The following is a 24644-nucleotide window of genomic DNA, read 5'->3' as shown; positions in this document are numbered from 1 at the left end:
CCTGTGCTTGTGCCTACGCCTATGTCTACGCCAGCGCCTATGTCTACGCCAGCGCCAGCGCCTGTGCTTGCGCCAGTGCCTATGCCTACGCCAGCGCCTATGTCTACGCCAGCGCCAGAAGCTGTGCTTGCGCTAGTGACTACGCCAGCGCCTATGCCTACGCCAGCGCCTATGTCTACACCAGCGCCAGCGCCTGTGCTTGCGCCAGTGCCTATGCCCATGCCTACGCCAGCGTCTGTCTACGCCAGCGCCAGAGGCTGTGCTTGCGCTAGTGCCTATACCTACGCCAGCGCCTATGCCGACGCCGGACCCTATGCCAGCGCCAGCGCCAGCGCCTGCGCCTTACCGTATACCCAGGGTGTTGCATACGTTGTCCAGGGAAGAGGTTTTACAACGACAGTTGGATGAAGGGCGCGCTCGGCGCTTGGAGGCAGAGCGCTCTCGGCGCAGATCGCGCTCCAGGTTCCCTGGGAGTCGGTGATCCTGTACCCTCCACAGTAGTCTTTGTCGGCGCTCTCGGTCCCCGCTACGCCCTTTGAATGAGCTACCAGGTGAAGACGTTGCTTGCGCTCCCAGTCCATATCACCTCGACGCTCCTCTAGAACTCGGCGTTTGCGGTCGCCGGAACCACCTTGGATCTCGTCCAAGGAATCTGCTGCTCATGCATCGACTTGGTCTCCTACATCGCGGCGTGATTCGAATTTCGTTTCCTATGAGGACCTGGAAGAACAGGTTTTTGGCCCGGACTTCGACGAGGAGGCAGGAGGCGACGGCGATGGTGATGACACTTAACTACCCTTATCAGTCGTCTTCGAGTGGATTGCTGACAGGTTACCGTACTGCCCTTCACCTTCGGCTAATTCCAACAACCCTGCAGCACTTCATTTATCGCCGGAGCTACTCATCCCGCCTGATCCTATGGTGGCGGACGCCGTGGCTGTATTAGATGCGGTCTTTGAAAAATTGTCATCTAATCCGAATTTCTAAGTGTGTAAATCCAAGAAGTCAGATTACAAGATACACAGCCTGGTTTTCGCGGACAGCGTGGCGGTCTTGGTTGAATCTATGTAGCGGTTATTGGGCTCCTCGCAGCTCTCTTACAGAGTGCAGGATTCTAAGCGGGTGGCCATTGAGACTGAACTCAAGCGGATGCTTAAGCCGTTGTCTGCTCTGGTGTCAGCTACCTCGGCGGCGGCGATGGACTTGTCTGAAGACAACGCCTCGAGGATTGATCGCCGTACCAGATATTCCTCTGCTGGTAGGCGTGAGACTGGGTGTCCTTTGGAGGGACTGGCTGCATCCTCGAAGATCCTTACTTTACAATTTGTCTACATATACTTCAAGCGGAGAAAGTTTTCTTTCACGTGCTTTACGCATTTTGTCACGAAGATTTTTCGAGACAACTACAAAGTGCCACGCCTAACTACACCTCTTATTACAAGAGAGGGCAGCATTTATCTTCGGGGAAAATTCCAACACATGTACTTGGAAAGCAATTTGTCTGCGTCAGTTTTCAAGCGGCGGAAGGGTTTTCGCGCGCTTTACTCCTTTAGACACGTGCTCGCCATACAGCATGGTTACTGTTAAGCCTACAGGCTAGCAGGGTATCACCGTTTACAAGATTTCATGGTGATCAGTTACCTGCTACACCGGTGACGTCACGTCTACATTTTGATTGGTCCCAGAGAGACAACGCCCTGCAAAGGATCCCAGGGACGTTACATCTACGATCTGATTGGTCATCGAGGGACAACGCCCTGCGCAGAATGTGTTGTTATTATTCTAGTGTAAGGAAGTTGTCTGCAGTGACTTAGTCATTTACGATGGAAAGATGTCGTTACACTCTAGACTAGCAGTCTACAGCGGCATTGGATTTCTCTAGTCGGCATAGAGATCCTCTAACAGTAGTCTCAACGCTGCCTATCAGGAGGCGTGCAGCGATGTATGGCAGTTTCTGATCGGACAGACAGCCAGCTATAAATAGACTTCCTTGAAATGTCAACACATTCATAATGAACAGCGTGGTTATTCTGAAGTCGAAGAATGACGCATCTTTACGGCATACAAGATTATCTTGAGAGGGGTGGACTTCATTATCAGGCTGTTAAGTCAGCTTGGATGACTAACTAACTCCGCGGGACTTGATTCATCACATCGCCGTCCCAGGTTCGGGGGTCGAAGTTCAAGGCGATGTTAAAAGCAAGCTCTACTCTGTCCGTTATCACTATGTCAGTGATAATGTCTACTCGATTTGCTCACCTTAGGATAGGATCAGACGTAGACGTCTACTATTACGTCTATGACAGCGTTTTCTTGATCATGATTTCATGACAGGTTTACGACATTGGACGTCTTGACACCACACCTGTGGTAGGCTCGCTGGTCAATGTTTGCGTAGGAAGTTACTTATTAGAGCCGTCATTCAACAACCATCTTTAGGTAGACACTTCTCTCCAAGGATTGAGTGCCTATCTAGTCAAGAAGGTTGCAGCAGGATTCTGGAAGAGTGGAGCTCAATCTCTTCACATCACCCAGTTGAAGATGAAAGCGGTGATGCATGTCTGTCATTGGTTGACAGCACCGAGAGACAAGCTACTGATGATCCATACGGTCAACTCAGTAGTAGCTTTCTAGGTAAACAAGGGTCAAGGAGGCCTCGACCTCTACTACACTTGTCGTTTCTACCCTTCGATGTGGTCGAGTCTGATCCTCCAAAATAAAGTATCTCACATACCAGGAGCCTGCATCTTCATGGCAGACGCCTTATCTCACCCCCTACGTCTATCACCAACGGAGAATATGTTGTGTGGAGAGACGTTTCAAATAATCGGCTTCTAGAGTGGGACCAATTGTTGTTCCATCCTCACAATCGGACACTGCACCTGGTTCCGTCGCGGTTTCATCTTTGCGCCTGGACCATCTGTGAAAGTCTTGAGGGCCAAGGGGTACTCATCTCAAGTGGCGAAGTTAATCGCCCGGGAGCACAGGGTTTCCACTCAGTCACTTTATGGACCTGGAGGCGTGAGCGATCGACGCGATGTCCCTGTCGTGGGAAGGTCTGGACGCTTACACGTTTCCACCACCAGCCCTTTCTCTCAGAAGTGGTCGCTAAGGTCAAGCAGACTCAGAACCTGCAACTGCTTTTGGTCGCACCTTGGTGGCCAGCCAGGCCATGGTTCCCCAACCTTCGACGACTCGCAAGCGGAGAACCATACAAACTTCCAGAGTGGTTGCATCTACTTCGGCATCCACACAGTCGACAACTGCATCCGGATCCACTGCGATTCCATCTTCACGCATGGGTCATTTGCAGAGGGCGTTAAAGGCTAAGGGCTACTCCATGCACGTGGCGAGCGTTATAGCTCGCGCGCATAGTTTCTACCCGATCCCTATATGACGACAAATGGCGCTCGTTCGAGAATTTTTTGCGCTCATAGATCTCAAGATCCTATGGCAACATCCCCTCAGTTTGTGTCAAAGTTCTCTTTCTACGGAACTTTAGACATCTCAGAGGCAGTACCTTAGGCACCTATCTGTCAGCATTGAATTCTGTCCTTGCGATCAAGTCAGGTAAACAGATCTCCAAGGTACCGGAACTGATTGCGTTTCTCAAAGCTTTCAAGCTGGAAGACCAGAAGGCCAAGTTTCGTCCTCCAGCCTGGGATCTTAATGTCGTTCTACAACATCTTAGAGGACCGCCGTATGAGCCGTTAGAGGAAGCCTCTTTTGAACACCTATCCAAGAAGACGGCTTTCCTACTAGCATTGGCGACAGCGGCTAGAGTCAGTGAGATCCATGCTCTTGACGTCACACAGATTCACTTTGAACAGTCAAGGCACGGACGAGTCCATTTGGGTCTGCTCTGGGACTTTGTGGCTAAGAACCCGCTTCCCGGGCAGCCCAACAGGTTATTTTCCATCCCTCCTTTGTCTACGATCCTTGGTCATCATGACTTGGAGGAGGAACTGCTATGTCTGGTCAGAGCTCTGAGATGTTACATTAAAAGGTCAGCCTCTAGGAGACGGTCCCGCAAAAGACTATTCATCCCATTTGCGTCGACCTGCAAAGGAGAGGTAAACAGGAACACGATTGCCCTTTGGCTCAGATCGACAATCCTGGCTGCCTACGACGACAAGCTCCTGCCTCATCCGGTAGCAAATAACCCGCACGAGATCAGGACTTTGGCATCTACAATGGCCCTCCATCGATATTGCACGGTAGCGCAGATCATGGAGGGTTGTTTCTGGAAATCATCAACTGTCTTCGCTTCCCACTACTTGAGGGACCTGACAGTTGAAGATGTGGAGGGGTTACAGTCATTTGGTCCACTGGTAGTTGCTCAGCAACTTACCCGACCGTCCGCCCATTAGGTAATAACGCTGTTACTTACCGTTGGTCTTAAGATTAACCTCACCCTCAGGGTGCGTCGTTTTTTCATTGGAGTTCTATTGGGTTACTCTTTGTCCTGCTCCAGGTGTTATCCTGAGACCGTTGGCATTGGTTTCCCAAGTTCTCCTGTTGCATGTGCACTGTTTGCTGAGGGATGGTCCTCCGGAGTCCACACCACCATCCATCTGTCGAAGCCATATGCATAAGACCTATGGTAAGGTAAGTTAAAAATTTATTAAAATCTAAATATTTTAGATATTTAGATACTTACCTTACCATAGGGCGGTGACTCCCTCCCAACGCTGGATGCTCCTCCCCACTTTGGACTCTTCGGACCTTCCGGTTGGCGGTAAAAGTGAATTTTGGATTCTGCGCTCTCGCGCGAGTGGGGAGATCACGTCACTTCCGTGACTACATTCGTAGATTACATGAGGTAGCCATCCAGGGAATGGCGAATCAACGACTGTCTGATCTCTTCTAGCGAAGCTTGAGGTAATATGCATAAGACCTATGGTAAGGTAAGTATCTAAATATCTAAAATATTTAGATTTTAATAAGTTTGGCAATATGAGGTAAAAACAGAGTTTCTCTCCAAGAACCTACTGGTAACAAGGTGACAGAAAGACAAGGTGACAGAAAGATAATATTTGGGCTAAGAGAGATAATAATTTAAAGATGCTGAACATTCTCATGTCAATAAAATGTTGATGTAGACCCTTAATGTTACAATCCACAAGGGTCAGATGTTATTTTTTTACATCAAATCAGCTTCTTGGGTTGATGTAAAGCCCTTAATTTATGTCTGGGAAACTGAAATACTGCACAGTGAGGCATTAAGGGAACACTGTCAGAAGTTTCCAACAGATGGTGATGACTGAGTAAGGGAATTTGATGGCGAGACATTAAGGTGACTTAACTGGACTGGGGCACTTAAGTGTGCTATATATACCTATATGTCCAAGTACTTCAACTTCTACAAGGCGGTAAGGGATATCAAAGAAATGGGAGTATACTTGATTAGGCACTGCCAACAACAGACTTTGGACTGGCTTGTCGAAATATCACATTTGATGTGAAGGATTCTGTTTCTGCTTTATGTGTGCATATACACCTCCCCATTCACCAACAGGCATTCTTATAAGTGCCAGTGCCTTTCAAAAACATAAACATTGTACACTGTTTCATCCAATCACAGCTGTGACAAGTCTCTGTCCTTTCAGCTGTTTGCATATGGTGCCCACTCAGGGAGCATGTGATTCTAATGTATTGTAGTGGAACCGTGAGGAATGGGGTCTGTGAGACATTTGACAGGAGTTATTCCCCTTTAAGCCAAGCCTTCCGCTTTGAAATGTGTTTTTTGGTTTTATGATCTGGGACAGTACCTTAATTGATATTGAGACAGTATTAGGCCTTAATATTTTTTAATCAAAGTAAATGACTACAGAAAGTTTATGTTCAAAATGGAATTAATGATAAGTATTATACAGGACTTCTTGCCACTTCTCTAAATCCAAGGATAGGGTTTTGACCTGGGTAGGATGAGAAAGAAACTCGGTGCACCTAGAGGCAGCAAGAGTTTGATACTCCCACGGGAGTTAAAATTGACAGTACGATGTGCCATAGAGATTGACATTCATTGAATTAGGGAAAAAATACCAGCGCCTTGAGCAAGCACTAGTTAAGCACTAGTGGATATTTTCACTATAAAAATATCCTATAATAAAATATCGTCATGAAACATATATCTCCATAACAGTATGCAACTTTCCTTCTTGTTCTGATTCTACAACACTGTATACCAGTGTTGGACATTCACTTTGTCACATTGTTTGACCACCTACCTGCCAGCATGCTTCAATAACACTGATTATGTTTATGCTCATGCTGTTGGTCATTGGATTATCGGGTCCAGACTCAATTATTTACAGACAGCTGCCATATGGCTGGAATATTGCTGAGTGTGGCATAAAAATCACTCATAGTATTGGCCAGATGTAATTGTGAAAGACTGACAGCTTGGAATTTGACTTTGTTGTTAGGATTTGCTAGGATTTGTGATTGTCTATGGCCATATTTTATGCATAAATATGTATTGTAAATGTTCTACATTGTTCTACACTGTTCTGTAAACAAAACAAGGAGGAATATTGCAATCTGTGGTTGTAGTATAAGCTTATAAATAAGTGCAATTCTTTGGTTCCCAGTTATGAGACACTTAAGGACTTCAAAGAATTTGATCTGACCAAACTTTTTTCTCAAGTGTTACAGGAATAGTCTGTCACCAGTTTCTGTGGTAACTTTCAAATTGTATCTTAACTGTGCTGACCATTGGTGTTCCATTGGTGTACATTTATTATGAGAACTACCTGACAAGATTATCATGATACCATTATGTCCAAATTCCATCTTTTGAGACCCTGCTTCCCATGACGAAGCAACTTTGGATTGGGTTTGGTGACTTACATGCTGCTGTATCCTATTTTAGTAGCTCAATGCTCATGACATCAATCACTGTATTGTCTGGTCCAGATTTGATTATATACAGACATAAATCATACATGTGGAAAATGGACAAATACCAAAGCATGATCACCTGGATCTTGACTTTCTTATTTTATGGTTTTGACCTCAACAAGTATCGCAAGAACATGTGAGAATTAATGGAAGACAAGCCCTTCTCATGTTGACAATTTGGTATTTAGGGAGGATCTGTTTTGTATAACAGTGATGAAAATAAATCATTTGTGCTTAGGTTTGAGTGGGGGTGTTCAGACCTTAATGTGCTGAGAATCAAAAGGAAATTGTGTCTCCAAAAATTGGCTGAAACAAAGACTAGCTGAAAATATCAGGCTGTGAAGTCTGTCTGTGGGAGTGTACTCTATCGAATATCCTAGCTCTTTGAGTATATGCTCTCAAATCCCAGGGTGGTGGGGTCAACGAGTTGTTAAAGTGTGTGCCATGTGAAGACCTTGGTTCGATTTTCCTCACGTTACAATGTGCCAGGCCCATTTCTGGTGTCCCCTGTCTTGATATTGCTGGAATATTGCTAAGAACAGCATAAAACTATAGTGTCAATAACTCTCATCCCAGAGTTTAGGAGCGAAGATCATAGCTTAGGATGAAACTTTTTCATTTTGGAAATTAATCAGAATTTGTTAACTTTTGTCAACAAACGAAAATGAGATCTTGTCATGGGTGGTGTTCCACCAATTCATGCAGCGAGCACTGTGGTTTAGTAATCAGACAACAGAAAATGGTGAAATAATGGTTTGGTAGTCTCTAGAGACATGACTGTTTGTGTTGCAGCCTCCTTTATCCTGAATTTCACCCGCGGCCATGCTGGCCGCAGTCTACGGTCAATGACCTACGCCCCCACCACCTGTGATAATGCGGATACCAGTGTGTGCGTTGTCGAAGTCTCATCTAATACATTCCACCCTGTTGTTATGGATCCCCATAAGGTAAGTGTTCGAAAGCCAAGTGTGAATATAAATTGCATGATATGTGCTTTCACATTGGCATGGGAGAGTTGCCTCCCTTGGAAGGTGGATGCTGTTTTGACAAAACAGACAAACAGTTGTTGCTGAACTTGAAAGTATATAGAAAAGTACATGTTTGCATGTGAAAAACGGAAATATACCTCGCTGTATTTCCTTAAATAAACTCATGAATAACACTCAAAATAACTCTCTTTGTTCTCTCATTAACAGTGAGAAAAGAAGATCTGTTGTATGATCCAGGTACCACTTGCATGAGGCAGCCGTAGCACTATAATGATCTTTACTAATATACTTCTAACATAAACCTGTGAAGATCTGCGTAAGAATTGATCTTCAGTAACCCATGCATGTCGTAAGAATGGGCTAATGGGTGTCAGACTTGCTGATTTCGTTGACACGTGTCATCCTATCCTAGTTCCGTAGATTGATGCTCATGCTGTTGATCGCAGGATTGTCTGGTCCTTACTTACAGACATAAAATTTAACTCACTTGCACTCACTTCAACATAGACTTTCTTACACAAGAGTAATTTCTAAGATGTCTTTGTGCATGTGGACCTTTGATGCTGGGTTTCAGCGGGCCACAAATTAGATGGCTAAGATAGATTACTTACAATAGTAATATCTAAGATGTCTTTGTGCGTGTGGACCCGTGACGCTTGGTTTCAACAGGCCACAAATTACATGTTTGTCAGAATCAGATGGTCTGTTTACATGTCTTGTTCTCTCAGCTAATTGTTTAGCAATGTCACGGCTGCCTGAAACTAAAGAATCAGACACATGCATTAGTGATTATCAGCAAGATCACCACACTGTGCAGTAGGTATATGAAGATTTTCAGCCATCATGTAGAGTCATATCTTAACCCAATCACAAACCTTGACCAGGTGCTGGACCCTGTTCTGCTTCAGAATCAGCACAGGGGTCAGATAGTAGACGACGAAAAGATGTCATCCTTGGGAGAACTTGTTGCTCAGCATCACCTTCATTCCAGTGTGCATTTTATTTGTTTTTCTAAATAGATCTTGCACACATGCATTAATATGTATAATTTGTATGCTACTCAAAAGTTTAAGAATACCTTTGAAAGCTCTCTGTTTCAGTACCCACAGTGACAAGTTTGTGTTATCCTAATTGCTAGATTGATTCTCATTCTGTTGATCATCAGATTGTCTGGTTCAGACTTGATTATTTACAAACTGCTATATAGCTTGAATTTTGTTGAGTATGACAAACAAACAAACAATCAAACAAACAGTGATCTTTATATTCTTCTGAAAAGTTCACATGCATGACAGTTGTGAGTACTAATTTTAAACTTTTGTTTCTCAATAGAATATTTGCATTTAAACTACATAATAGAGCTTTACTTGAGAACTGGCACTGCAGATATTTATCACATTTAAATTAATATTTTGAAGCCAGAAAAACATCAAGATAATAAATTTGAGTGATAGATATAAACTTGTACTCATTGTAGAGAGTTAATGCTTCACTGACAAATGACTTGCGGTTGACATGGGAGGATTGCTTTTCTCAAACTCCACTCACTCACTTAAAGTGCATCTTCTTAAGGCCTTTGTTTGAAGTTTATTGATTACAGCATTGTCTCTTGGGAAGGAAAATTATGGACTTCAAGTAATAAAAACTTTGTGATCAGAAGTTGTGATTAAACAGTGTGAAATTGAATATTCCTTGCGATATATGACAGTAATGTTCTTATCAAAGGCTCAGCGTGATGGCATAAACAGGCATTAATTGCTTTGTGATACTTCAAAATGAATTTAACTAAACACTTCTTTGCGAACATTCACTGTCAAAAGCAACATCAACTTCGGTTAGGATGGACTGAAATCAATTTATTACATTTGAAAAATATAGTCAGAAGTGGAGATCATGATGTTATTGAGAGGTCCATTAAAGTGAGATTGTCCATGCAAGGGGTTTGTCTGACAATAAAAGAAAGGCTTTGTGGTGAATGGCAGCTTTATAGTTTGTTTAGAGTTATCTCCCTTTGATTGGCTGTGGTGATTTCTGTTAGCATCTTTATCCAAATGGCTGTTGTGTCACAAACTGAAGTGGAGCGAGTGGGTGGGTAGGGGAATGAATGAGTGAGTCGGGATGTGAATGAGTTAGTGAGGATGTGAGTGAATGAGTGAATCAGGATGTGAGTGAGTGAATGAGTGAATCAGGATGTGAGTGGATGGATTGATGAGTGAAGGAGGGGATGAGTTGATGGGTGAGAGTGAATTGGTTGGTGGGGGAGTTTTTGAGTGGGTTGATGAGTGAGTGAGTGAACTGGTTGATGGGGAGTTATTGAGTGGGTTGATGGGTGAGTGAGTGAATTGGTTGATGGGTGAGTTATTGAGTGGGTTGATGGGTGAGTGAGTGAACTGGTTGATGGGGGAGTTTATTGAGTGGGTTGATGGGTCAGTGAGTGAACTGGTTGAAGGGGGAGTTATTGAGTGGGTTGATGAGTGAGTGAGTGAACAGGTTGATGAGGGAGTTATTGAGTGGGTTGATGGGTGAGTGAGTGAACTGATTGATGGTGGAGTTATTGAGTGGGTTGATGGGTGAGTTAGTGGGTGGGTTGGTGAGTTAGTAGAGTGGGTTGGTTGGTGAATGTTAGGCTGGATTGGTTAAGAGTGATGAGTAGGTGGCAGGAGTGGCAGGTGGGCGGGCATGTTGCTGAGTGAGTCACTGAGTGAATATGATATTTGTTCACTTCCACCATACTCCAACAATTTTGCAGCAGCGGTACCAGTAATGTGTTTCACTTGTGTACCAACGTGGACGTCAACTGAGATCATGTCGCAGTTGGCCTGTCAGCATCCTCTCCATTGAAACCCCTGAACCAATAAAGCTGACACATCACGTGGTTGTTTCCAAGAATCAGTCCAAATAAATTTCTTTAGTATGTTTAAGAATGATTTTAAACATAGCTCTCTTCTTATATTTTATTCAATTCTATAGAAGTCAGAGTGTTGCTGTTGAATCCTTCATGGGCTGGTGCGCTGCTGTGCCATTTTCAGTTTGCGAAGAACTTTGTTAGCCCACAATTTCTCCCTGACTGTCAAAGGGAAGTTTGCAACCCGCCGGCCTAGTGGTTAAGGCATTTGCTGGACATGCCGAAGACCTTGGTTTGATTCCCCACATGGGCACAGTGCGTGAGGCCCATTTTTGGTGTACTCTGCTGTGTGATCACTCACACGAATGATTGGATTTTAAGTGGTCCTTAATTCCTATCAGTTGGGACCCATAAAGATCATTCTTGTTGAAAAAAGTGACCATTGGAATTGGGTGGTCAAGCTTGTTGACATTTTGGCCCAGTTGCAATAACTTACATAGATCGATGCTCATGCTGTTAATCACTGCATTGTGAGGTCAAGTCTCAATTATTTACAGACCTGTGCCATGTAGCTGGAGTACTCCTGAGTGCCGCGTAAAACTTAACTCACACATTCCGTAAGTTCTAAGATGAATCTTACGGGATCAAAGCTTCAACTATTTAATGATTTTATCTTTCTGCCAATTTAACCTGTGTGTGGATTCCTTTGAATGTTTGAAAATATAAACTACAGATGTCACCTGATTGGCAGGAGTTCAGATGGTTACGTTTGAACAACAGTTTGGAATAACTTTTGTATTTGAGCTGTCAGTATTTAGATAGAAATTCATGACAATGAAGTCAGCTGAATTTCATATTAGTGATTGGTATGAAACCTTAAGCACATCTGGAATGATTAATAGCAGCAGACTTGAGATATAATGCCAAAGATCAAAAGGGATATTTAATTATTTGTTAAGGCCAAACCAATTTTATTTCTTGTTTCATGGAGTTTTTTTCCGGGAAACCCAAAACAAATGAGGGAAAAAAATCAGCAGACAAAGCAAAAAACCCACTTGATGTAATTCCCCATGGGTTTCCATGTTAACTGTTTCAGAAATATTTTTGTTTAGGTTTTACACTGATTTCAACAGTAGTTTACTCATTTCACATTAACGATAGGATTTTGTTTTTTTAAGGAGGGGAATTATTTTTTTCTTATTTTTAAAAAAATAGGAGCGACAGATCTGTTAATCCAAAAATACAATCAGGCCTTAGAATGGTCCATAAATGCCAATAAAAGGTCAGTTTCTGTTTTAAAGTAGCTTAAACAGAACAGTTAACAAGAGGGACATGCATAGCATTGAAATGACAGTGTTGTGTGTTATATTACCAGATTACCAGGTGTGTTATATTACCTTGGATTTTTTAGTTTCAGCAATATACGTAAGGATACTTTTCAGTAGTGTGAAAAATCGATGTAAGTTCAGTTCTTGTGGAATAAGTTTCCATTGAAAACAACAACATTAGCAAGGTGTTGTTGGAATTGATTTGAGACAAAAACATTTTAGCAAAAATATTTTCAGAAACATACACTTTGAAACTTCTTTTATTCCCATTGAAGTCACTGTAATTGAGCTTATATTCTGGTCTCTTTGTCCAAAGATCCATCTTGCACCATCTGTTGTTGTTAGCTATGAACCTGTGAAGCTGGCATCATGAGGTTAGAACTGTTCTTTATGTTCAGCATAGCCTTGTGTTTAAAGCAATCATCTTGTTGATACCAATGCATGAAACCCACTTTCATGTACTGCACTGTGATATTGCTTGAATATTGTTGATAGCAGTGTAAGACCTTTCATGGGGGCTGTTCATAATTAGTGGCTAGGGGGTGGGGGATGATAATGATTTTAGTGGAGTTGCATGTACAGTGTGAATGACACACACACACACAGTGTACAAAATAAGTGACATTAGTCATGAAAACTCGCTTGCTCGCTCGCTCGCTCACTCACTCACTCACTCACTCATTCACTCACTCACTCACTCACTCACTCACTCACTCACTCACTCACTCACTCACTCACTCACTTTAAAAAGCTGTTAGTGCCAGAACATTTAAGTGGCTTAGGCCAGGTTTGTTATTTACGTAATTATCAATGGAGCAAGTTGTGGAGCAATCTTGAATAAGATTTGCAGACAGTAAGACAGTTTACTAGATTTGTCTTTGAAATAGTGACTGGAGAAATAGCTAATTGGCACTTTTTAATATTGTTTTATGAATGGACTCACATTATTCATGATCTAGAAGGTGGAATGCATGATTACTTCCCATTAATTTGACATTAAGACGAATGGAAACTGTCTAAAGGACAAGTTTCAAAAGAATAGTGTCCATATAAGCACGATAAAACCTCCCTGTGTTCATCCTTGAATTTAAGGTAGGTTATTTTGGGTGACGTCCCTCATTGCCAGGCATTCTTGCAGCAAGATGGATGTTCAGTTTTGAAATGAAAGCTGTCTTTACAAGTTCTAAAGGAAAACTCATTTGATGTTGCTCGGAAAGTCGACGGCGAAAGTGTTATTTATTTAATTTGTTTTCTTCCTTGAATGTGCAGACTCTGAGTCTCTGTGTTTTTTAAGTTTAATGCTGCAGATCTATGGTTAACAATTAAAATAGAGGGACCCCTGCATGAATTATATGTCTAGGCGCCAGAAAAATGGTTTTCCCTACACAGTGACTTTTGAAAATGAACAGGGAGCATATGGGGTCCCTTAATTTGTTGTGTTTAAAAGTAGAATTAATTTTGTGATCATTTGATGTTTTATACATATAATTAAATAAAACATTGGACCGATAGAACTATGTCAACAAAGGCTAATGATTTCACTCTGTTTGCTCATGGTTTTCTGTTGAATTGAATATAAGAAAGCATGTGTCAGTAGAGATTAGTTGCTGAGTGTGTTCCATGCTGTAAAGGTAGTGGTGTTATGTTGGTTTCAATGGGTGTGAGGTAGTGATTTCATGCTAGTTTGAGGTGATGGGCGGTTGTGACTTCATGCTGGTTTGAGAGGGTGGAGGTAGTGACTTCATGCTGGTTTGAGGTGATTTCCGGTTGTGACTTCATGTTGGTTTGAGGTGATGGGAGGCAGTGACTTCATGTTGGTTTAAGGTGATTCTGGTTGTGACTTCATGCTGGTTTGAGGTGATGCTAGTTGTGGCTTCATGCTGGTTTGAGGTGATGCCGGTTGTGACTTCATGCTGGTTTTAGATGGTGGAGGTAGTGACTTCATGCTGGTTTGAGGTGATGCTAGTTGTGACTTCATGCTGGTTTGAGGTGATGCCGGTTGTGACTTCATGCTGGTTTTAGATGGTGGAGGTAGTGACTTCATGCTGGTTTGAGGTGATGCTAGTTGTGACTTCATGCTGGTTTGAGGTGATGCTAGTTGTGACTTCATGCTGGTTTGAGGTGATGCTAGTTGTGACTTCATGCTGGTTTGAGGTGATGGGAGGCAGTGACTTCATGCTGGTTTGAGGTGATGCTAGTTGTGACTTCATGCTGGTTTGAGGTGATGGGAGGCAGTGACTTCATGCTGGTTTGAGGTGATGCTAGTTGTGACTTCATGCTGGTTTGAGGTGATGGGAGGCAGTGACTTCATGCTGGTTTAAGGTGATTCCGGTTGTGACTTCATGCTGGTTTGAGGGGGTGGAGTAGTGACTTTATGCTGGTTTGATTTGATTTCCTGTTGTGACTTCATGCTGGTTTGGGGGTTGGAGGTAGTGACTTCATCCTCATGCTGGTTTGGGGGATGGAGGTGGTGACTTCATGCTGGTTTGGGGTGATGGGAGGTGGTGACTTCATGTTGGTTTAAAAGGGTAGAAGGTGATGGTGTCATGATGGTTTGAGGGGCTGGTGAAATGGAGATTTTGCGTTCTTCAGAGTGTACTGAGCTAATTTAAGTTTTGACATATAACCTCCATTCATAGTTGTTGTTGAAGTTTGCAGTCAGGTGATGAAATTATTGATTTTGTTTTGTTCATGTTTTATTTCGTTGACTGTAAATTTCTCTCTCACAGTTCCCGTCAAGAGTATAATGTGTAATTTTCACAAAATCGATACATAATGTTTCAGTTATTTGAACATTTGACAGTGTATTAAGAAAATTTAAAAAATGAAAAATATGTTTTCAGCCAAGCTCCTTGAATGATCATCAAACATAGTAACGACAAACCTGATTTTTTCCGATTTTGTCTTGTGACAGTTCAGGGGACAATTATGCAGGAATACAAAGCCTTTTACTGTACATGAAAAATTGAAAATACATTTATGACCATCTGTGAAGTGTCAAGTTGACAATAATGACAGATTCCTCTCAAAACAACGGAAGAAACCCATCTTAAATATTGGTGTGAGCCTTTGGCAAATTTTACTGAAAAACAGTGCCAGAAAAAGCACCAATGTAATCTCAGTATTGATTAGTTTACAGTAAAGTTATTGCACAATTTTCTCACTAAATTAAATAGGAAGACATTTTCAATTATTGCTCAAGTTTCTTAATTACAATACAGCTCCTGGAGCTATTTGGGGACAGCTTCTCAACCATAAGGGTATAATTGTAATATTGTTCATTTATGAGATTTCCGCTAAAAAGTCATAATTTGCAGCATAAAACGTTGAGCTTAACATGGAGCTTAAGGCCCAGTTGCTTGTGTTACAGCCAACCTGTTAGCATCATGTTGAGGCAATGATGGGTCTCTCTGTGTAATCAATAGTGTTGGATGTGTGGTGGTAGAAGCTGTCAGCCAAGAGGAGAACTGACTGAAGAGGTGGCCAACTTGTGTCTTTCACGTCAGTTTTTGTTTGTTGGTTTATGCTAGAGTCAGCAATGTCCTAGCTCTGTAGGTTCCTGATAGTTCTTTCAGCATTTGAATATTTCCTTACATATATATGTTGGTAACATGGTTTCTTTTGTCCAAATTTTCACACAGCTTGGAAAAAGCTAGACAAGAGAAAACTTTATCCGATTCTAGTTTTGTGAGCCCTACACCAGTTGAAATGTCTTTCTTTTTATGTGTCTTTCATCAGTAATGAGGGAATTCCAGATCCAGAGGTGGAGTGCATGGGTGTGCACTGCCCCTTTTGTGCTGAAATTTTGTTGAATGACCATCAAAACTAGGGTGAAAATGAAGTGTGCAACCCCCTTTTCTCAGTAGTCTGCCCCCCTCCCTTTCTGAAAAATCTTTGTGTGTCCCTGGGATTCCATGCATTTTCACCCAGTTAAGTCTTTGTAATTCATGTCTAAGGGTGTCATTACATACCTGATGCCTTCCTCTATTAACCATCTCACTTCTTATATTCACAATGCTTTTCAATTTTCCCCCACTCACTCTCTAACCAAGTCCGTTGTAATGAACTTCCTTGGCCTGCCCTAGTCTTGTGCTCAATCTCAAGTCTTTATCTTGACTGAGTATCCTTCAAAGTTCTGTACACTGTAGACAGAGCAATGTCATAGCTGTTTCATAAAGGAAGCTGTCTGCTATACCAGGGGTAACAACTCTTGATATAGTAAGGTTCATTCTTAAGCCACAGGAGTTTTCTCTTATGTTGAGCACCTGAGTACACAGTGTGAAAATGCTATTATGAGCATCAGGAAACACTGATTTTTATCCCCTGCCACGTGTTTTGCGTTAAGTTGGGGATGTACTATTTGGGTCTGTCCATCATCTGTATGTACATATAAACTGGAATATCTGAAGAACCGTTGACAAGATTCTTGCCCTTGTCAGTGAGATGAACCATTCACTGAATTTTCTTCAGTTTCAACACCAAGCTTTGTCTAGGGAATGGGCAGGGCCTAGTCAATTCTGGTGACCTTCAGTTAGTTCTCAAGGTCATGGTGACAATTTGAAGATTTCAGCATATTAAGCTGCATGTTAAGCCTGGGAATGAGATATCCCAAGAACAGTTCACTGGATTTCTTTTTCTAGGGAAGGTGCAGGGCCCAGTCAATTTCGGTGACCTTCACATAATTTTCAAGGTCAGTGCGACTCTTTGAAGGTATCAACGTGTTAACCTGCATGTTAAGATTGTCAGCATGATATTTCAAGAACCATTCACTGGACTTTCTTCATATTTGACACAGCTTCATCTAGGTAAGATGCAAGGTACCACGCGATTTTGGTGACTTTCACATAACTTTCAAGGTTACAATGACAGATTAATTTGTGACGTAAGGTTTAGTGTTTGTAAAACAAGAAGTCATCTTCATTTTCCTGCTGTCACGATTCGGAAGTCACAAACTCTAAGGTAGAGTTTTTTATCCAAAGTTTTCCAGCAAATGTATTTTTATGCTTCTGCATTAATGCAAAAACATCAAGATGGAAAAAAACCCTAAAACATGGTTTTCATTCATGACATTACCGATCTGAAGGTTGTCTGATTTGGTTAAAGGGAATTGTAAAACTCATGACCCCAGAAGTTGGGATGTTGTCCTGGAAAAATAATAGTGGAAGCCAATCCTTGTACCTTTACAAAACTTTTCATGAAAAGTTATGAAGCAAAAGCAATTAATATGACTTTTTCTGATCAAATCAGATGGTTTTAGTTAATGAATTACGAGCGTATGCTTGAGTTTATTCAGTAAAAATCTCCAAACGGGTGCAGAAAATTATTCAAAATTTCATTGAAGACAACTGGAACTGTTACTTGAATGCATGTTTTTTTATATACAAAGACAAAAGTAGACAAATTCTGAATATTTCCTGTCAAAAACCTTCTTATCAGCTTTGTGGGACACAAACTTCAGTATTACATCGGTATCAACTGTTGGCGTAAATTATTCACCATACTGTTTGTCCGGGTTTTAGCTATCACAAATATTGATGTCGTTGCGTGCAACTGACCTTGTTACTGTCGAGTGGATGATGCCTTTGTCATGCTAGGATGGCAGTGTGTCAAATGCTGAAACTTATGTTTTTATAAACATTTCATATTGATGAAGGTTTGTATAATTGTTTAATTTCATGTGCTTTGTCAATTCTGCATACCGTACCGAAACAAGTTAGGTGTGAGAATATTGATTACATGAGGTTATTGTTATATGTTAATATATTCGATATTGGATGTGTTTGTAATAGTTAAAATTCATTTATTCAGCAAGGGGATACCATTTTTCTTCTGAGTTTGAAAGTCTGCAAAAAAAATTTAATAAGTTATGTGCAAAAAATGTTTTCATATTGTGTGTTTTTGTGAAAATCATGACTTGAACATCCATTATGCATCATCTCACAAGGTGAAAATTCACCTATTAAATAAACACTTTCTGTATCAAGTTGGCCTTGACAGAGATATTTTACTGCAGTTGACAGAAAGGGGAAATGTTGTGGATAAAATATGAATGGAATACAGTCGAACCCTGTTTACCCGGACCCCACATATCCGGAAACCCCACCTTCTGGACGATTTTTATGTGAAACAAAACTTATGTTCATTAATTGTACTCGCTTAACCACTTCCGGACCCGGACGGCGAATTTTCAAACCACTCCCATACATTTCCATTGAAAAATGATCCAGTTATCTGGACAGAGAGATCTGTGCAATGTTCATGTGTATGTGTCACGTCAATACCGTTTACCACACGACTATGTGATTTCTTAATCTATGTCAAGGCATTTGGTGTGAATTGATTAATTAGCCATCAAAACACTAGTGACACGTGTCACTCGGCTTGTACTTTAGGATTTGGCACATGTGAGAACATCTCATCAGTAACACATGTTAAGTAGGATTAAGGGAAACTACACTGTAATTGTACAATATATAAAACTTATAAATCGACCCCTGCTATTTGTTGTGATGCAAGTTAAAAATAGCCTGCCACATGATCAAGTCATGTGAACCGTCCAGAAGTTTACTTTCTGCAGACAGCATAAATTCGATGCGATGTATGTTTTTAGGGCATTTAAAATTAACAAAAGAATATGCAATTGGCAGAATAGATACTTTTTGTCATCAATTTTTGTTTTTCATCTAACTTTCCATCTAAAGCTCTACACGCTACACAATTACGTCTGAGACAACTTGACAAATGGTAACCTACGTTCCGCCTTCCATGTATTATCGGTACACTTATATGTTATAATGATTCACTGTTATTACTATTGACTGTTGATTTATTGATAGACATGCGTGAATATTTTTTGCTTTCACTTAATTTTCATGTTTTGGATGTTTGATTCAGTTAACCGGATGTCGCGCTATCCAGACGATTTTCGAGTGAAACCAAAACATCCGGGTAAACGGGGTTCGACTGTATTAGGAATTGGACTTCAGTTGGTCTAAAGAATATGTGTATTGCAACAAACGTGACTATTCATTACTGATAAATTGATAATATTAACTCAAAAAAAGTTTTCTGAACTCATCATCAAACGGTGTGCTGTTGTAAATTCAGATGTAATTTAGGCGAGTTATTTATTTGAAAACGTCAAAATTGGTAAACAAACAAGTACCACTCATTTTTGTTTTCCACTAAGATACAGTGAGGACAAGTGAGGAGCTATTTAGTATTTATAACAAAAGTGATGTCCTACCCCAAGAATACTTTTTCAGAATAAGGTAGGACACCTATCCTTGGCCTTAGGATCAGAGTTAGGATATCCTAGGGCTGGGATCCTTTTGAGAATTGGGGCCCTCAGACCAATGGGTTGTAAAGTTGACCTTTGAAAGACAAGTGACTGGCTGCTTAGTCCAAAACTTTTTAATATCCAGAGGGACTGGCTGTTTTGGGCACATTATTTCGTTATTGTATTTTTGCCACTAGTCTGAAATGAACATCGGAATAGTTAGATTTGATCAATGGCGTCTACTTCTATTAATGAGACGCTAAGCTCAGAGACATCAAACTGCTTACAGTTGTATCAAGAAATTTGTCCGCCAGATGAATGGACCATCCAGTCAAAGGTCTGTTCTCTGTTTATTGGGGATTCATTTTCTGACCCTTGTCTGAACATCAGTTATCATTAATTAATGACATTGTTTGATTGTTGGGGCAATTATTTTCATGGTTGTGATGTCTGCAGATGACGTTGTCTGCAGTTCATCACAAATCTCATTTGTAAAACCTTTTCGGGAATGATTGAATGGATATTAAAGAACTGAGTGAGTATGGTTTAACACTGCTTTTAGCAATATTCCAACAACATCTTGGTAGGGGACACCAGAAATGGACTTTGCTAAATTGTACCTGTGGGTAGGAATCGAATGTGTGATGAGCGAACACTTTATCCACTGGACTACCCACCACCCCTCAGTTTATGTACACTGTCGATTTCCAAACCTGTTGCATCAGGTAGTAAAGGCATCATATTTAATTGCCTTCGCTCTTTAACTAATGCACCTGGCCGTACTTCATCCTGTATTTATCCAGGGCCTTCTCTCACAAAGCAGCCTTTACTTATGTTAACCTTACCTCCCACTATTTAACATTGCACAATGGTTACCTCAGTGACTAACAATCGCCCTAGTGCATTGTGAAAGGTGGCCCAGGTGGTAAAGTCGCCCTTAAAATTCCCGATCAGTCAGAAGCCAGGTGAGACCAAAAGAGCTTTGAGTGACAGAGCCATGGCCTTGTGGCTGCAGCAGGAGGTTAAAATTTTCTTAAAAGCCACTTGCCACAGGGAAAGTGCCCCCAAGAAAGTAACTTGTCCTGACTAATTTTCCACTTGCCCTGATTTTATGACTCAATGTTTGATGTTAATGTTTACGGACTATTTTTTTAAGAAATTTAAAAGAATGATAGCACTATATTACTGTCATTGTGAAATGTAATAGCTACATTATGAGCAGATATGAAATGAAATCCAAGTTTATTTGCAGTTTGAATCCATAAGTGGAAATTATCTAGTAGTCCACGGACAAGTAAGAACCCATTATTTGATTGCCCGAAATGAAAACTGACTTGTCCTGGGTGTCGGGGAATGGGATTTTTGAACCCCTGTGCAGTCTGTTTAATTATCCAGGGGACATATGTTTCTACCCTGTCAATATTGCAGATCCCTGCAACTGGTAACCAGGGGCTACAGTATCCATGGTGATTCCGGGTCTTGTTCATGATAGTATGTTCTCCTTCCCTCAGTCTGTCTCCCTGTTGAACATCTGGATCTGAATAACCTATTTGTACTCAACTCTATTCCGTTCTGGTATAATAGATAGCCCAAGTTGTTCTTGTGGAAATGTTTATGAAAATTCCTATCATTACCTATTTGACTGTATACTCAAAAGAGATATACCATGATGACTAATTTATGCAGTGTTACCAATGTAAATATAAACTCTGAGATACTATTACGTGGCAATGCAGATCTGGCTGTTCATATGAATAATAATATATTTAAAATTGTTGAAACATATATTTGTCAATCAAAAAGATTTTCTTAAATATTGCAGTTGTTCCACTCTTTCTCATCCTTCTGTTTATGTCTGTCCATCTTGTATAATGAATGTAAATAATATTATCTAATCACTATGGAGAGGGTTTTCTAAGTTGTAAAAGTTGTACCCAATCCTTTTCTCATGAATAAAAAATTTTAACCAAAGAAACCCAGCAAAGCTTGTTTACTTGTGGGGTGTCAAGGTCACAGTCACCATAAGCCTCCAGAGATTGTTTGTGCTGAGATTCAATGTCATAATGACCACTAGCACCCAAAGATCCACCTTTGACCTGGGGTCTGAATTGTCTGCCAGTGTCCAAAAGTCGTTGCAAGTACTGACTAAGTCGAAACTGTGTGAAGCCTCCTGACCTGACAGATCGTTTTACATCATATAACAGTGGCGTGGAAGCTTACTCTTGTTCTTGAACATTTGTACGCTGACCTCCACATTTGTTCTCACCCTGATTACTGATGTTGCAAGCAGCTTCAGTAACTGAACCAAGGTGCCAGTTTTATTGTTAAAATGCTAAAATGTTTCAGTCCTGGAGTATCAGGTTCACGAACATCAAGAGTTTGTGATATCCCACTGGCCTGTTTCACCATTATCTTCCCTGGATCAGTGGCTAGACCTTTATTCCTATTCTGATAAGAGAGGAAAAGGTTTATAACTCTCCAGGTTTATGGCCTGGTGTGGGTTGCACCATTTTTCTGTGCTGTAAATCTCAGATTTCTAACAAAAATGAAAAGAAAAACCCCAGCTCCCAGTGGCTGACTCAGTGATCTATTATGCACAGTTGCAAAACATCTCCTTCTAATGTTCCTCACATGCATCACCTGGGTTTAGATTATGATTGAGAGGATATGATTTTTGTAATTCTAGATTTCTTTTGCCTATAACTTTCTCAGTGGAGCATGCCTGTTCCAACACTGATAAAAATATCACTTTTGATGAAGCCAAATACATACAGGCTTGAGTGACTGCTTGTTTATAGTGATTAAATTAATTCAGTTAGAAATGACTTTGTGGATGTGATAACCTGCGATAGTTTTTATCAGAATGCCACTTTGGACTCCGGTCAGCGGTGCGTGTCTGTTATCAACAGTCCAGTGTCTCTTGCTTCCGAGTCTGTGTGGGAATAGTTCATTTTTACTGCTGTCATAAAACTTGATGAAAACAAAAACCATATTATTGCTTTTTCTTTCATGCAATGAAACTATTTATGGCCATTGCAAATGCTAAATTTCATTGTTTTGTGCCATGAAACATATTAAAAAAAGGTATTAGTTTCAACTTGGCACGTTCATGTTCCAAAAGCTTGTTTTAGTTTTTTCTTGTGTATGGTGAGGCGTGGTGGGGTTAATGTTGTGTTCAGGATTATCACATAGAGCTAAGTGCATGCAATGTACGTGTCTTACTATTTGTACTTGCCCAGTTATAATGTAGTCAGCATTTTGAGATACTAGCCTTCTGATATTTTATGCTGCAGTTTAACGTTGATACCCCTTTCAGACACAGTTTATTCATTCTGAATTGACAAGGTATGGGTAAAACATTTTCTTCAACAACTCATGCTTGTAGGAACAGACAACAGATGAGATTGAATGGTCAAGCCCTCTTGATGCAAGTCATCGTTTATCATCCAGAACTGTGTTCCATAGGAGATATTGCTTGTGCAAGATGAAACAATGTCTTTAGGAGTGCAGTGCAGTGATGTTGTTTGGACAGAAGACAGTAGATTTTCTGCAGTTCCCTAACAATGCTATTCCGTCATGAAGTTGATGATGTCACAATGCTATGACATTGCTTTACTGCAACTCTGATGGCGGCACTGTGGAAACTAATGAAAAGTGATATTTTATAATAAATAGAATGTCACCCTCATGTCTTCTGATATCAGGTCTATAGCCTCGGATATTTGTAACTTAATCTCCTTTGGTGATACATTTAATATCAAAAGACATTTAGGTGAGATTATCTATATTCCAGCTGTACTGATCAATGCACATGATGTCAATCACTGGATTGTCTGGCTCACTCACTCACTCACTCACTCACTCACTCAAGCCAGGTGATTGGACAGCTCACATAGCCAGGAGATTGGGATATTCTGTCCTCAGATTTTTTTATCTACTACGCCTACTAGTTGGTCTTTGTGAAAAAAAAACCTTTGCAGCATGCAATGCAAATAGTTTTCATGGTAGTGTTTAATGACAAGGGCTATCTAAAGTTGTAAGGATGTTACAGTGAGCTAAGAATCGAATACACTCTTCCAGATATTTGATGTCTGTTTTTTTTTCTGTTTGCAGGATGTGCTGCTGTTTGTATATGCCTCATGGTGTGGCTTCTGTGCCAACCTCAACCATGTCTACCTCTCATTAGCCAAGTACTTCCAGTCAGCACGGAGCATTGTATTTGCCAGGTGTGTTATTTACACATTTTACTGTCCAGGGACTGTCAAGAACATTTTACTGTCTTGGTGAGTTAATTACTGCCAGATAGTTAAGGGCAATATGTTTGTCTGGTGAGTGAATTACTGCCAGATGGTGAAGAGCATTTTACTGTCTTGGTGAATCAATTACTGCCAGAGAGTGATGAGCATTGTGTTTGTCAGGTGAGTTAATTACTACCAGAAAGTGAAGAGCATTTCACTGTCTTAGTGAGTCAGTTACTGCCAGAGAGTGATGAGCATTGTGTTTGTCAGGTGAGTTAATTACTACCAGAGATAGTGAAGAGCATTTCACTGTCTTGATGAGTCAATTACTGCCAGAGAGTGATGAGCATTGTATTTGTCAGGTGAGTTAATTACTACCAGAAAGTGAAGAGCATTTCACTGTCTTAGTGAGTCAATTACTGCCAGAGAGTGATGAGCATTGTGTTTGTCAGGTGCGTGAATTAATGCCAGATGGTGAAGAGCATTTTACTGTCCGGTGCGTTATTACTGTCAGGTAGTAAAATGCATTGTATTTGTCAGTTGAGTTAATTACTGCCAGATAGTTAAGGGCAATATGTTTGTCTGGTGAGTGAATTACTGCCAGATGGTGAAGAGCATTTTACTGTCTTGGTGAATCAATTACTGCCAGAGAGTGATGAGCATTGTGTTTGTCTGGTGAGTTAATTACTACCAGAAAGTGAAGAGCATTTCACTGTCTTAGTGAGTCAGTTACTGCCAGAGAGTGATGAGCATTGTGTTTGTCAGGTGAGTTAATTACTACCAGAGATAGTGAAGAGCATTTCACTGTCTTGATGAGTCAATTACTGCCAGAGAGTGATGAGCATTGTATTTGTCAGGTGAGTTAATTACTACCAGAAAGTGAAGAGCATTTCACTGTCTTAGTGAGTCAATTACTGCCAGAGAGTGATGAGCATTGTGTTTGTCAGGTGCGTGAATTAATGCCAGATGGTGAAGAGCATTTTACTGTCCGGTGCGTTATTACTGTCAGGTAGTAAAATGCATTGTATTTGTCAGTTGAGTTAATTACTGCCAGATAGTTAA

The 24644-nt window shown here is 41.0% G+C and overlaps 1 protein-coding gene across 2 annotated transcripts in view; it reads left to right on the top strand.

The window, feature by feature from the left end:
• The window catches only part of LOC137284618 (thioredoxin domain-containing protein 11-like), a 62516-nt gene that overhangs the window by 22860 nt on the left and 15012 nt on the right, over positions 1 to 24644 (top strand). For both annotated transcript variants that reach the window (XM_067816508.1, XM_067816507.1), the window contains exons 11-12: positions 7696 to 7850; positions 23458 to 23570. In XM_067816508.1, coding sequence (XP_067672609.1) covers positions 7696 to 7850; positions 23458 to 23570 — 268 coding nt within the window. The remainder of the gene's footprint in view (positions 1 to 7695; positions 7851 to 23457; positions 23571 to 24644) is intronic.

This window comes from Haliotis asinina, chromosome 5, assembly GCF_037392515.1.
Source record: "Haliotis asinina isolate JCU_RB_2024 chromosome 5, JCU_Hal_asi_v2, whole genome shotgun sequence".
Taxonomy (NCBI): Eukaryota; Metazoa; Mollusca; class Gastropoda; order Lepetellida; family Haliotidae; genus Haliotis; species Haliotis asinina.
The sequence above is the reverse complement of the archived record's forward strand: the minus strand, read 5'-3'. Positions and strand labels throughout refer to the sequence as shown.